General features: G+C 36.6%; 1 protein-coding gene across 1 annotated transcript in view; it reads right to left on the bottom strand.

The window, feature by feature from the left end:
* Positions 1-15,866, bottom strand: part of AFF2 (AF4/FMR2 family member 2) — a 575,765-nt gene that overhangs the window by 356,729 nt on the left and 203,170 nt on the right. The window contains exon 4 of the mRNA XM_036270092.1: positions 7,966-8,010. Within this exon, the coding sequence (XP_036125985.1) occupies positions 7,966-8,010 (45 nt within the window). The remainder of the gene's footprint in view (positions 1-7,965; positions 8,011-15,866) is intronic.

Below are 15,866 nucleotides of genomic sequence, written 5' to 3'. Positions count from 1 at the left end.
TAACTAGAGACAAAGAAGGCCACTACATAATATTGAGAGGATCTATCCAACAGAAAAACAGAACCTTGGTATACATATATGCAACCAATATAGGAGAACCAACATATATTAAAAATCTTCTTGAGGACTTCAAAGGAGAAATCAACAGCAATACAATCATAGCAGGGGACTTTAACACCCTGATGACATCACTGGACAAATCCTCTAGACAAAAAATTAGCAAGGAAACAGAGATTCTAAATGAAGCACTAGACCAAATGAATTTAATAGGTATCTACAGAGAATTACACCTCAAAACTACCGAACTCACTTTCTTCTCAAGTGCACATGGAACATTCTCAAAGTTAGACCACATGTTAGGATACAAACTAAGTCTCTACAAGTTCAAGAAAACACTAAATCATATCATGCATCTTCTCAGATCACAATGGCACGGAACTAGAAGTCAACTGCAACAAGAACATGCAAAGACATTTCAAAACATGGAGGCTAAATAGCATGTTATTGAACAGAGAAGGGGTTGCCATGGAGATCAAGGAAGAAAGTAAAAACTTTCTGAAAACCAATGAAAATGAACACACAACAACACAAAATTTATGGGATGCATTGAAAGCAGTTCTGAAAGGAAAGTTCATAGCACTAGAGGCGTAAGCTCACAACTTAAGAACTATAAAGCAGAAGAAAATGAAAATCCCAAAGCAAGTAGAAGGAACAACATAGTAAAGATCAGACCCAAAGTAAATGACATAGAGACCAAATATACAATTCAAAGGATCAATAAAACAAAGAGGTGGATCTTTGAAAAGATAAACAAGATTAATGGACACTGAGCTAGACTCAGCAAGAAACAAAGAGAGAGAACCCAAATACACCAAATCAGAAATGAAAGAGGAGAAATAATAACTGACACCACAGACATACAAAGGATTGTTAACAAATATTATGAACAATTACAGTAACAAATTCGGCAATCTAAGCAAAATGGATACATTTCTTGAAACACATAGTCTCCCAAAACTGGACTGAAAAGAGTTAGAAAACTTGCAGAGACCAAAAACAACAAAGGAAATTGGAGATGTAATCAAGTTTTTCCCAGCAAACAAAAGCCTAGGCTTGGATGGCTTCACTGGAGAGATTTTCCAAACATTCAAAGAAGAACTAACGCCCATTCTCCTCAAAATATTTTTTAAAATTCAAGAAAAAGGAAGACATCCAAACTTGTTTTATGAGGCCAGCATAATGCTAATTCCTAAACCATAAAAAAACACTACAATTAAAGAAAACAACAGAACATCCCTGATAAACATACATGCCAAAATCCTGAACAAAATACTAGCAAATTGAATCCAGCAATATCAAAAAAAAATATTTACCATGACCAAGTGGGATTCATCCCAGGGATGCAAGGCTGGTACAATATTCACAAATTAATAAATGTGATACACAACATAAAGAAAGTGAAGAATAAAAACCACATGATTATATCAATAGATTCTGAAAAAGCATTTGAAAAAATTCAGTACCCATTTCTGATAAAAATGCTCAGCAGCGTCGGAATAGAGGAATTATATCTCAACATAATACAGGCCCTATATGAAAGACCTACAGCCAACATCATTCTCAATGGGCAAAAATTTAAAACATTTCCTTTAAGAATAGGAACAAGACAAGGATGTCCACTGTCACCACTCTTATTTAACATAGTACTGGAAGTCTTAGCCACAGCAATCAGACATGAAGAAAAAATAAAAGGGATCCAAATTGGAAAGGAGGAAGTGAAAGTGTCATTATTTGCAAATGACATGATACTATACTTAAAAAACGCCAACGACTCCATCAGAAATTTACTAGACTTAATAAATGAATTTGGCAAAGTAGCAGGATACAAACTAAACATCATGAAATTGATGGCATCCTTATACACCAATAATGAAGTTACAGAAAGAGAAACTCAGAAAAAATAAATCTCATTTACTATCACAGGAAAAAAATTAAAATACCTAGGAATAAACTTAACCAAAGAAGTAAAACACCTATTTGCAGAAAACTACAGGGCATTGAAAAGAGAAATAGAGGGAGATATGAAAAAGTGGAAGCACATAGCTTGTTCATGGAGTGGAAGAATTAACATCATTTAAATGTACCTATTACCCAAAGCTAATCTATAGATTCAATGCAATCTCCATCAAAATACCAATGACATATTTCACAGAACAGGAACAAATACTTCATAAGTTCATATGGAACCAATAACACCCCGAATAACCACAGAAATCTTGGAAAAAAAGAACAAAGTAGGTGGGATCACAATACTGGATATCCAGTTATACTATAAAGCTACTGTAATCAAAACAGCCTGGTACTGGCACAAGAATAGGCATATAGACCAATGAAACAGAACAGAGAACCCAGAAATGGACCCAGGAGATTATGCTTAATGAATATTTGATAAAGGAGGCAACAGCACACAATGGAGTTAAGACAGCCTCTTTAATAAATGGTGTTGGGAAAAGTGGACAGTTACATGCAGAAAAATGAAACTAGTCCATCAACTTACACCATATACAAGAATAAACTCAAAATGGATAAAAGACTGAAATGTGACCCATGAATCTATAAAAATCCTAGAAAAAATTTAGGCAACAAAATTGTGGACATCATATGCAGCAGAATTTTCACTGATACATCACCTAAGGCAACAGAAACAAGGGAGAAAATAAACACATGGGACTACATAAAACTGAAAAGGTTCTGCACACAAAAGATAAAATCATCAAAATGGAAAGAGCAAAGCTACTGTATGGGAGAGCATAATTGCCAATGATATATCAGATAAGGGGTTAATTTTCAAAATATATAGAGTACTCATACAGCTCAACAAAAGAAAGGAAGACAAAGAACCCAATTAAAAAATGGGCAGAGGCCCTGGCCGGTTTGGCTCAGCGGTTAGAGCACCGGCCTGTGGTCCATAGAGACCCGGGTTTGGTTCCCGCTAAGGGCATGTACCTCGGTTGCAGTTTGTCCCCGGCCCTGGTTGGTCGTGCGGGTGGCAGCCACTCGATGTGTCCCTTTCACATCGATGTCTCTCTCTCTCTTTCTCTCTCTCTTTCTCTCTCTCTCTCTCTCTCTCTCTCTCTCTCTCTCTCTCTCTCCCCCCCCTCCCACTCTATCTGTACAAAAAATGGAAAAATGTCCTCGGGTGAGGATAAAAAAAAAATGGGCAGAGGAACTAAATAGATTCCTCTCCAAACAGGACATACAAATGCCCAAGAGACATATGAAGGAATGGTCAATATCACTAATCATCAGAGAGATGCAAATTAAAATAACAATGATGTATCGCCTCACAACCTTCAGAATGGCTGCCATCAACAAATCATCAAACAAGTGTTGGTGAGAATGTGGAGAAAACAGGACTCTAGTACACTCTTAGTGGGAATGCAGACTGGTGCAGCCACTATGGAAAACACTATTGTGTCACCTCAAAAAATTAAAAATTGAGCTGCCATTTGACCCAATGTTCCTACTTCTAGGAATATACCCTAAGATGCCTGAAACACCAATCAGAAAGAATATATGTACCTCCATGTTTGTAGCAGCACTATTTACACTAGCGGAGATCTGGAAACAGCCCAAGTGTGCATCAGTAGATGAATGGATGAAAAAGCTGTGGTACATATCCACAATGGAATACTATTTAGCTGTAAGAAAGATCTCTTATCCTTTGAGATGACATGGAGGGACCTGGAAAGTATTATTCTCAGCAAAGCAAGTCAAGCAGAGAAAGACAAATATCACATGATCTCACTTACTGATGGAATACAATGAACATTACAGTCTGAGGAATTGGGTAGACCCAGAGACGTGGAAGTAGGATACTGACTGACAAACCTAAGAGGAGGGGGTTGTGGGGGGAGGGAAGAGATAAACCCCAGAATTTATATGAATGTACTCATAACTGATGAACACAGACACAAAGTGATGCATTGGGGGGGTGATGCGGAGGAGGGTGTCAATGGGGGGAAAAGGAGAAACATCTGTAACAAATATAAATTAATAAAAATTTAAAAAATAGAAAAACTGAATCAAATGTATTTGAATATAGTTAACCACTATAAAAAAATAAAAATAAAAAATCCACACCAGAATAAGATAGATTTTTTTAAAAAACATTTTGGAGGTATTAGTATTTAAGACAGATATATAGAAAATTGTTTGCATGATTCCAATTTGAACACTATTTATACATTAATTTGACAGAATATAAAATCAATTGCTTAATCATTGATTAAGTTTATCAAATAATTTCCATTTAAAGGTATTTGATTATGCTGCAGAGTTTTGAAAACATCATCAAATATCCTTTCAGATATAATTATCTGAACCATTTTTCCTCGGGTTAATTTTTTTCTCACTCTTAAGAAGAGCCTTTTCATTTGTCTACCCTTTAAAAGTAAAAAAATAGGTAATACTATACATGGTCATCCTGTAATTGCTTAGTAAGTTTTATTCATGCTGAAACTGTAAAACTAACACAGACGTAAATAGAATTGACAGTACTCATACAACTCAAAAGAAGGGAGACAAAGAATCCAATTAAAAAAATGGGCAGAGGACCTAAATAGACACCTCTCCAAACGGGACATACAAATGGCCAAGTGACATATGAACAAATGCTCAAAGTCACTAATCATCAGAGAGATGCAAATTAAAATGACTATGAGGTATCACTTCACAACTTCCAGAATGGCTACCATCAACAAATCATCAAACAACAAGTGTTGGGGTGGATGTGGAGAAAAGGGGTCTCTAGTACACTACTGGTAGGAATGCAGACTGTTGCAGCCACTATGGAAAACAATGTGGGGATTCCTCAAAAAATTAAAAATTGAACTGCCATTTGACCCAGTGATCTCACTTCTAGGGATATATACTAAGAAGCCTGAAACACCAATCAGAAGTAATATATGTACCCCTATATTCCTAGCAGCACTATTTATAGTTGCTAAGATCTGGATACAGGCCAAGTATCCTCAATAGATGAGTGGATAAAAAAGCTGTAATACATATACAGAATGGATTGTCCTTTGAGTTGACATGGAGGGACCTAGAGTATTATGCTAAATGAAATAAGGCAATCAGAGAAAGACTAATAAAATCATATTTTTTTTAAAAAAAGAAGTTTTCAAACAACAAGTGTTGGCGAGAGTGTGGAGAAAGGGGGACTCTAGTACATTGCTGGTGGGAATGCAGACTGGTGCAGCCACCATGGAAAACAATATGGTGTTACCTCAAAAAACTAAAAATTGAACTTCCACTTGACCCATTGATCTCACTTATAGGAATATACCCTAAGAAGCCTGAAACACCAATCAGAAAGAATATATGTATCCCCATGTTTGTAGTAGCACTATTTACAATAGCTAAGATCTGGAAACAGCCCAAGTGTCCATCAGTAGACGAATGGATAAAAAATGCAGTGGTACATATACACAATGGAGTACTACGCAGCTGTAAGAAAGATCTCTTATCCTTTGAGAGGACCTGGAGGGACCTGGAAAGTATTATCCTAATGCAATCAAGACTAACAGAGACATTCAAGTATCATATGATCTCACTTATTTGTGGAATATAATGAACATAACAGTCTGAGGAATGGGGTACTCCCAAAAAACGTGGATGTGGGGTACAGATTGACAATTCCCAGAAGAGAGGGTGGTGGGGGAGAGATAAACCACAGAACTTATATGCATGTGTGCATGAACAATGGACATTGACAACAAAGCTGGGGACAGGGCAGGGAGGGAGGGAGAGGAGGGATCAGTGGGGGGAAAAGGAGAAACATCTGTAACAAAAATAAATTAATTAATTACTAAAAAATGATGTGCATTCACAAAAAAAGTTTTAAAATCAATAAAATCAAATTTTAAAAATGAATGCTATATAATCTATAGCCCCTCAAAAAAATACATTTCCTAGATGATTCTCTTGTAAGAATAACAGAAGAGCATTTGTTGCTCTCTCAAAATGTGCTATCTTTTAATAGCTTATTGAGGCAACCTGCTTCTTTTCTTTCCATGTTAAGGTAACATTCTGTTGCTACTCTAAGTGGCTTCCACAGAAGACTGGAGTTGCTAGCCCCTGACATATGTTCACCTGTTCACCTCACTTAGTCACTGTGTAAGCCACCTAGGCACCCAGGCCAGACTACTCTTAAGTAGAGAGTTCAACTGTTACAAATTAAGTGATGATTTTTAAAATGAGTCAAGCATTCCTTTGGGAGTTAATAAAAGACCACAGACATCATTTGGCAAAAGAGGATTAGTATAGAGAACAGGGTAATATGTTTCTTTAAGGAAAACCGTGAACACACCATGAAGGATTTGGTGTAGTTGATGTATCTGACTTTGGCCACCCAATGGCAAGAGCAAGCAACTGAGTTCCCAGGATACATTACACCTGTGGATTTCACAACAGTTAACCACCCCACACCCAGACCCTTGGACGCTAGGGAGAGATGATTTAGTGGTTCCTGATCTCTTATTTAATAAAAGTAGCCAGTGTACCCTTAATTGAGATAGTCTCATCTCTGATCAGAATGATAGGATTTATTTTTAATAGTCAATAACAATGATTTTTAGCTGAAAGTGTACATGAATATCCACAAAAGGTGAAATCATGTGGCTACACAATTTGATAGTAAACAGCTTTCTGCTCTTTATTATTATTATTAGTTTGCTTCAAACACTGGGCTACTAAGAAGGCACTTACCAGGGGAAGACTAAGGGGGAGTTGGAGTGACTTTTGTAAGGGGAGGAAAAGGGAGGCAGAATTTTAACTGGCACATGGATTGTTTGAAATCCTATATTGTTCTCTTGTGGCCACATGGATCATCATTTTTCATAATTTCAACCATTTATATAACACTTGGCAGTTTATAAGGGAATTAAGACAGTTTTTATTTTCTTCTTTTACAGATGATGAAGGGAGATTCAGAAAGATTAAGTCACCTCTCCAAATCATAGAAATGATAAATAGTAGAGGCAGGACTCCTATTTTTCATGTACCATATTGCTTTATGATACAAAAATCAAGAGACAAGAAATATATTATTCTGGCTTGGCTTTGGTTTTCCCTTTTGGTTAATAATTTACTTTGGGAGAGATTATCACTACCTTTTGTAAATTTGTGCTGCCTCCATTGTATTCTGATGCACATATTCACTCCAACTAGTATCATTTCCCACAATTTGCTATCACTGTTCTCTCCTCCTCTCCTCCCATCCATGCTTCCACATCTCATTCTCTCACAGGCTACAATTTCCATAATTATATGCCATCAACAATGTGGTGGTAGGTAACAATGAAGTTCATTTGAGATCCCAGAAAGCATAAAGACAAAAATTGGGGGTAGGATGTTTAAACAGGGAAAGTCTCCTTAAAACGGTTGTGAGTCTATTCAGACTCCAAAAGAAAGACGCATAAGGATGCAAGAATAGGAAAGAAACTTGGTGAGATTAGAAGAGTAGCTTTATTAAAGAATGGGGAAAACAGGTAAGAAATGAGACAGGAGGAATAAGCAGAAGGATCTTGAAGTTATACTCCTGGAAACAGAATAGTGGTTACTTTAAACAGCTTAAGCAGAAAGACTGCTTCATTATTAAAAGTTACAGAAATAGTCCTGGCTAGTTTGGCTCAGCAGTTGGAGCATCGGCACGTGGACCAAAGAGTGGTGGGTTTGATTCCCAGTCAAGGGCACGCGTGCTTGGGTTGCAGGTTTGATCCCAGGCCCAGGTTGGGGTTGTGCGGGAGGCAGTCAATCAATGTGTCACTCTGACATTGATGTTCCTCTCTCTCTCACCCTCCCTCCCTTCCACTCTGTCTAAAAAACTCAATAGAAACATATCCTCAGGTGAGATTAAAACAATAACAACAAAAAGGCACAGAAATAAAAGTTTAAACTTACCCACAAGATTTCTTCAACACAGCTTGGATCACTGGGAAGGCTTACCTAAAACAAAATAAACAAACAAACAAAAAAATAAGTACAATCGAGTTACTTTCAGAGAAGCTTATTACAAAATATTTTTCTCTGTAGGAAACTTTGTAAAGAAAGTAAATACAGCTATGAATGTGGTTTCTCTACATTAAATACAAAGCAGTAAGTATTTGCAAATGGCCAATTGTAGTAAGATCTCAGTGCAAACTGCAAAAAGAGAGTGACTCATTTTGTCACTGATTTTATATGGGACATTGAGCAATCCTCTCCCACTGACCAGGCTTCACTTTGATCATCTATCCATAAAAGGACTTCAAATTCCTGATCTTTAAGACCTTTTTGACCTTCTGACATAGTTTAGTACGTTACTTATAATCATAGATTTTTAAAAGATGGGGCCTGTATGAAATATTTCTATGATGAAATTAAGTTCTCTTTTTTTATCCACTCATTACTGATGGGCACTTGGGTTGTTTCTAGATTTTTGCTATTGTGAATAGTGCTGTATATGTTCTTTGCAACTGGTGTTTCAGGCTTCTTAGGAAATATTTCCAGTAGTGGAATCATTGGGTCAGATGACAGATCAATTTTTAATTTTTTGAGGAAACACCATACGGTTTTCCATAGTGACTGCACCAGTCTGCTTCCCACCAGCAGTGCACTAAGATTCCTTTTTCTGCACATCCTCACCAGCACTTGTTGTTTGTTGATTTATTGATGATAGCCATTCTGGCAGGTGTGAGATGATACCTCAGAGTCATTTTTATTTGCATCTCACTGATGATTAGTGGCACTGAGCATTTGTTCATATGTCTCTTGGCCATTTGTATGTCTTGTTTTGAGAAGTCTCTATTCAGGTCTTCTGCACATTTTTTTTATTGGATTGTTTGTCTTCCTTTTGTTGAGTTGTATGAATACTTTATATACTTTGGAATTCAACCCCTTATCAGATGTATCATTTGTAAATATGTTCTCCCAAACAGTGGGCTCCCTATTCATTTGATTCTTGTTTCTTTTGCTGTGTAGAAGGTTTTTTGTTTGCTGTAGTTTATTTGTTTATTTTTGCTTTGTTTCTCTTTCCCAAGGTATTGTATTCATGAAATTTTTGCTATCTGAGAAATTTTTCTGCCTAGGCTTTCTTCTAGGATTTTTATGGTTTCATGACTTACATTTAAGTATTTTATCCAATTTGAGTTTATTATTGTGTTTGGTATAAGTTGATGGTCTAGTTTCATTTTTTTTTTTCATGTACTTGTCTGATTTTCCCAACACCATTTATTGAAAATACTGTCTTTACTCCATTGTATGCTCTTGCCTCCTCTGTCAAGTATTAACTGAGCATAATGGATTGTGGTCAATTTCAGGTTCTCTGTTCTTTTACATTGATCTACATGCTTGTTCTTGTGCCAGTACCAGGCTGTTTTGATTACAGTGGCTTTGATCTGGTATTGAGATCACTCCTACCTTGTTCTTCTTTCTCAAGATGGCTGTGGCTATTTGGGGTCCTTTTTTGGTTCCACATAAAATTTTAGATTATTTGTTCTAGATCTGTGAAAGATGCCATTGGTATTTTAATAAGGTCGCATGGAATCTATAGATTGCTTTGTGTAGTATGGGCATTTTAATTATGTTAATTATTCCAATCCATGAATATGGTATACTCTTCTATTTGTTTTTATCTGCCGCTATCTCTTTTTTCAACATCCTGTAGTTTTCTGAGTATAGGTCCTTTATTGCCTTGGTTAAACTTATTCCTAATTATCTTAATGTTTTTTTCTTTTTTCATTGCAGTTGTACATGGAATTGCTTTTTCAGTTTCTTTTTCTGAGTGTTTATTATTGGTATGTTTAAATATCTCATATACCATCAATTTCTGAGTATCAATTTTGTATTTTGCTACATTACAAAATTAATTTATTAAACCTAGTAACTTTTGGTGAAGTCTTTAGGGCTTTCTTTGTACAATGTCATATATCTGTGAATAATGACAGTTTTACTTCTTTTTTTTTTTTTTTTTTTTTTTATCCTCACCCGAGGACATTTTTCCATTTTTTGTTCAGGTAGAGTGGGAGGGAGAGAGAGGAACAGATATATAGAGAGAAACATCGATGTGAGTGGCTGCCACCCACACAACCGACCAGGGCCGGGGACAAACTGCAACCGAGGTACGCGCCCTTAGCGGGAACCGAACCCGGGTCTCTCAGGACCACAGGCCGACGCTCTAACCGCTGAGCCAAAACGGCCAGGGCTAGTTTTACTTCTTCCTTACCAATTTGAATGCCTTTTATTTTTTGTTATTGTCTGATCACTGTGGCTAGGACCTCCAGTATTCTGTTTGTGGTGAAAGTGGGCATCCCTGTCTTATTCCTGTTCTTAGAAAAAATGCTGTCATTTTTGCCCATTGAGTATGGTGTTGACTGTAGGTTTTTCATATATGGCTTTTATTATGTTGAGGAATGATCCCTCTCTATTTTGTTGAGGAATAAAGCTGTGGTACATTATATACAATGGAATATTATGCAGTTATTAAAAGAAGAATCTATTACCCTTTGAGACAGCTTGGAGGGACCTGTAGAGTATTATGCTCAGTGAATTTAGCCAATGAGAGAAAGATAAGTATCACATGATATCACTTATACATGGAATCTAATGAACAAAATAAACTGATTAACAAAATAGATCCAGAGACATTTAAGCAGGAAACACACTCAGAGGAAAGGATCAGGAGGGGTGGTAAGAGATTACCAAGGAACTTACATGTATACATACATTACCCATGGACACAGACAATAGGGTGGTGATGGCCTGGGACAGGACGGGACCTGGGATAAAAGGGATAATGGGGGGAAAGGGAGCATCTGTATTACTTTGAACAATACAGATTTAATTTTAAAAAATTAAGTTCTCTTTGAACTTATGAGTCCAACCAGATGCCTACAATTCTTATTGAAAACACTGAGGCTAAAATTGTTTTGTAAATTGCATGCTTGTCTTAGCAATTAGAGACTCTTACAAACACTAAAAGTGAATCCCATGAGCCATGATTCCCAGTGTGACACATTTCTAACCAATCAAAGTTCAGAAATGTAGTAGCAGAAATGTACTGTGGACATACTCCATGTCTAACAGGTGGCCTTTTTCTCCAGGGGCTACATAATGAAAGCAAGATGCCAAACACCAAATTGAGGCACCAACTACAAATCAGTGCATGGTGAGGGACTTGAGAGTGGGACAACCACCTGGATAAAGGTCTAGTGGGCATGATGTCTTCTGTGCAGGTTATGGGCCTCCCTCAAACATTCTTAACCCTCTCTTTCACACCTTCTCCCTCTCTCAGATTGCAGTCTTGTCACTTCCACCTCTCTCCAGTAAGGAGAACATTTACCCTTTTTAACTAACTGCCTTGGAAGGTAAAAGGTCAGTCCTATACAGAGAGCACTTCCACAGAGCTTACATGTTCCAGGCCTCTTACAGGGCAATTAAGGCAATTAAGACATAACCCCTTAGTTACTCTGATACTTTAGAGTAGGAATATAACTATATTTTAGGAAATGAAGACTAGAATATGAATCTAGTTTTCCTCAATGTTAAAAAAAATATATGTTAAAATCTTCAACAAATCTTGAATTAACATTATAGTCATTATTGTGCATGGATAAATTTCAGCTAATATTTATTGAATACCTTCCCCATGTAAAGTTACCTGCTCTACATAGCATAAAACCCCTAGTGGGGTAGGCAAGGTGAGCAAAAGTCACCAACAACAAGTAGCCATCCAGCCTGGGTTATCCTGGCATAATTAATTGGCAGTGTTCTCTTTCTAACTCAATGATGTTCCAGTTTGGATGATAAATTACACAGTCACCCTTACTAGAACAATCATGATCTAATACTGCGTAGAAAGAGTATTAAAAGTAGAGGCTAAAAAGGTGGTTGGGCACACGTTGTAAAGAACCTTCAATATGGATTTCTGATAGGGAATCAGAGGTGGTTTTGCCTAGTACAATTCATTAATTCTTCCAGTCATTCAACAAATATTTTTGAGTGCTAGGGGCTATGCCACCAGACTTGCAGCAGGCACACATACAATGGGAAGCAAAAAGAAAAACAATTTCTTCCCTGATGGACTTTTCAGACTTAAGATGAAGGCAGATATGAAGAATGGCATAGTTAATGTACAAATAGAACTGTGGTAAGTGCTACAAAGCAGATCATCCCATGGACACTAGTTCTTCAAAATATAAGGTTCTATATCCAAATAAGTGAGGGTAAATCTGCAATCAATCAGCCTCTTGGAGATCCATGATTCAAATTAAAGGCGCTGTGACACCTGTCTAAGTGGTTTAATTTAGCACTGCCCATCTTTTGTGGTCTGAATTATTGGGATTTTAATATTCATGGTTCCCCATTCCCTTCACTAATTATTACTACCATTGCACAGAAGAAATATTTGTAGAACATATACTGGGAGACGGTGGTCTATTACAAAATTACAGAACTCAACTGATTATTCTTTTTTATTACTAATTTGTTACAGATATTTCTTATTTTTCCCCCATTGCCACCCTCCTACCCTCCCCCATACCTAGCTTTGTTGTATATGTCCATTGATCATGCATACATTCATGTAAGTTCTGTGCTTTATCTCTTCCCCTCCCCAAACCCCCTTCTCTGAGGCTTGTCAGTTTGTACCCCACCTCTATGTCTCTGGGTTAATTTTGTTCATCAGTTTGTTTAGTTCATTATATTGCACAAATAAGTGAGATCATGTGATATTTGTCTTTCTGTACTTGGCTTGTTTCACTTAGCATAATATTCTCCAGGTCCCTCCATGCCATCCCAAAGGATAAGAGTTCTTTCTTTCTTATAGCTGCATAGTGTTCCATTGTGCATATTTACCACAGCTTTTTAATTCACTCATCTACTGATAGACACTTTAATTGTTTCCAGATCTTAGCTATTGTAAATAGTGCTGCTATGAATATAGGGGTACATATATTTTTTCTGATAGGTGTTCCAGGTTTCTTAGGGTATATTCCTAAAAGTGGGATCACTGGGTCAAATGACAGTTCAATTTTTAATTTTTTGAGGTAACACCGTAGTGTTTTCCACAGTGGCTTCACCAGTTTGCATTCCCACCAGCAGTGTACTAGAGTCACCTTTTCTCCACACCCTCGCCAACACTTGTAGTTTGATGATATGTTGATGGTGGCCATTCTGACAGGTGTGAGGTGATACCTCCTTGTAGTTTTAATTTGCATCTCTCTGATAATTAGTGACACTGAGCATTTTTTCATGTCTCTGGCCATTTGTATGTTCTTTTTGGAGAGGTGTCTATTTAGGTCCTCTGCCCATTTTTTAATTGGGTTCTTTGTCTTCCTTTTGATGAGTTTTATGAGCACTCTATATATTTTGGAAATTAACCCCTTATCCGATTCATCATTGGCGATTATAGTGGCATCCCTTTTCATTTTGATGGTTGTTTCTTTTGCTGTGCAGAAACTTTTTAGTTTGATGTAGTTCGATGTGTTCATTTATTCCTTTGTTTCTGTTGTCTTAGGTGTAGTATCAGTAAAAATTTTGCTGCGTATGATGTCTGAGATTTTATTGCCTGCATTTTCTTCTCGAATTTTTATGGATTCATGAGATACATTTAAGTCTTTTATCTGTTTTGAGTTTATTCTCATGTATGGTGTAAGTTTTTTTCTAGCTTAATTTTTTTGCAAGTAGATGTCCATTTTTTCCAACAGCATTTATTGAAGAGACTGCCTTGACTACACTGTATGCTCTTGCCACCTTTGTCAAATATTAATTGAGAATATTGTCTTGGGTCAATTGCTGGGTTCTCTATTCGGTTCCATTGATCTATTTGCCTGTTCTTGTGCCAGCACCAGGCAGTTTTGATTACAGTGGCTTTGTAGTATAACCTGAAGACTGGTAATGTGATTCCTCCCACTTTGTTCTTCTTTTTCAAGATTGCTGTGGCTATTCAAGGTCTTTTTTGGTTCCATAAAAGCTTATGGAGTATTTGTTCTATTTCTGTGAAGTATATCGTTGGTGTTTTTATGGGGATTGCATTGAATATATAGATTGCTTTGGGTAGTGTGGACATTTTAATGATGTTAATTCTTCCAATCCATGAACAGGGTATGTGCTTCCACTTCTTTATATCTTCCTGTATTTCTTTTTTCAATGCCCTGTAGTTTTCTGCAAATATGTTCTTTACTTCTTTGGTTAAGTTTATTCTTAGGTATCTTATTTATTATTTATTTATTTATTTATTTATTTATTTGTTTATTTTTCTGGGATGGTAAATGAGAGGTTTTTTTTTAAGTTTCTCTTTCTGTGATTTCATCATTGGTGTATAAGAATGCTGTTAATTTCTTGATGTTAATTTTGTATCCTGCTACTTTTCCAAATTCATTTATTAAGTCTAGTAGATTTTTGATGGAGTCTTTAGGGTTTTTTATGTACAATATTATGTCATCTGCAAATAATGACAGTTTCACTTCCTCCTTTCCAGTTTGGATGAACTTTATTTCTTTTTCATGTCTAATTGCTGTGGTTAAGACTTCCAATACAATGTTAAATAAGAGTGGTGAGAGTGGGAATCTGTCTTGTTCCCGTTCTTAAGGGGAATGCTTTTAGTTTTTGCCCATTGAGTATGATGTTGGCTGTTGGTTTTTAATATATGGCCTCTATTTTGTTGAGATATGATCCCTTTATTCCCACATTGCTGAGCATTTTTATCAGAAATGGGTGCTGGGTTTTGTCAAATGCTTTTTCAGGATCTATTGATAGGATCATATGGTTTTTATCTTTCCTTTTGTTTATGTGGTGTATCACATTTATTGATTTGCGAATATTGTACCATTTTTGCATGCCTTGGATAAAAGCCACTTGGTCATCGTGAATACTTTTTTGATGTATTGCTGGATCTGATTTGCTAATATTTTGTTAAGGATTTTGGCATCTGTGATCATCAGGGATATTGGCTTGTACTTTTCTTTCTTTGTAGAGTTTTTATCTGGTTTTGGAATTAGGATTATGCTGGCCTCATAAAATGAGTTTAGAAGTGTTCCATCTTCTTGGAATTTTTGGAATAGTTTGAGCATAATGGGTATCAGATCTTCTTTAATGTTCTGTGAAACTCCCTCGTGAAGCCATCTGGGCCTGGGCTTTTGTTTGCTGGGAGAGTCTTAATTACATCTTCAATTTCCTTTGTTATTATTGGTCTGTTTAAGTTTTCTCTCTCTTCCTGGTTAAGTTTTTGTGGGCTGTGTGTTTCTAGAAATTTGTCCATTTTTTCTAGATTCTCCAATTTGTTGGCATATAATTGTTCATAGTATGTTTCTTTTGTTTGTTTTCTTTTTTTTTCAGATAGAGTGGGAGAGAGAGAGAGGAAGAGAGAGAGAGAGAGAAACATCAATGTGAAAGGGACACATCAAGTGGTTGCCACCCACATGACACAACCAGGGCTGTGGACAAACTGCAACCAAGGTACGTGCCCTTAGCGGGAACCGAACCTGAGTCTCTCTGGACCGTAGGCCGATGCACTAACCACTGAGCAAAACCGGTTGATCCTTTGTATTTCTGTGGTGTCAGTTGTTACTTCTCCCTTTTTGTTTCTGATTTTGTTTATTTGGTTTCTCTCTTTTTGTTTCTTGGTGTGTCTGGCTAAAGGTCCAGCAGTGTTCTTTATATTTTCACAGAACCAGTTTTTTGTTTTATTCATCTTGTGAATTATTTTTTTAGTCTCTATGTCATTGATTTCTGCACTGTTTCTATTTCCTTCTTCCTACTAGCTCTGTGTTTTAATTTTTGTTTACTTTTTAGTTCTTTAAATGTAAGGTTAAGAAGTCAGGTAG

Source organism: Molossus molossus, unplaced genomic scaffold (genome assembly GCF_014108415.1).
Source record: "Molossus molossus isolate mMolMol1 unplaced genomic scaffold, mMolMol1.p scaffold_m16_p_2, whole genome shotgun sequence".
NCBI classification, from domain to species: Eukaryota; Metazoa; Chordata; class Mammalia; order Chiroptera; family Molossidae; genus Molossus; species Molossus molossus.
The sequence above is the reverse complement of the archived record's forward strand: the minus strand, read 5'-3'. Positions and strand labels throughout refer to the sequence as shown.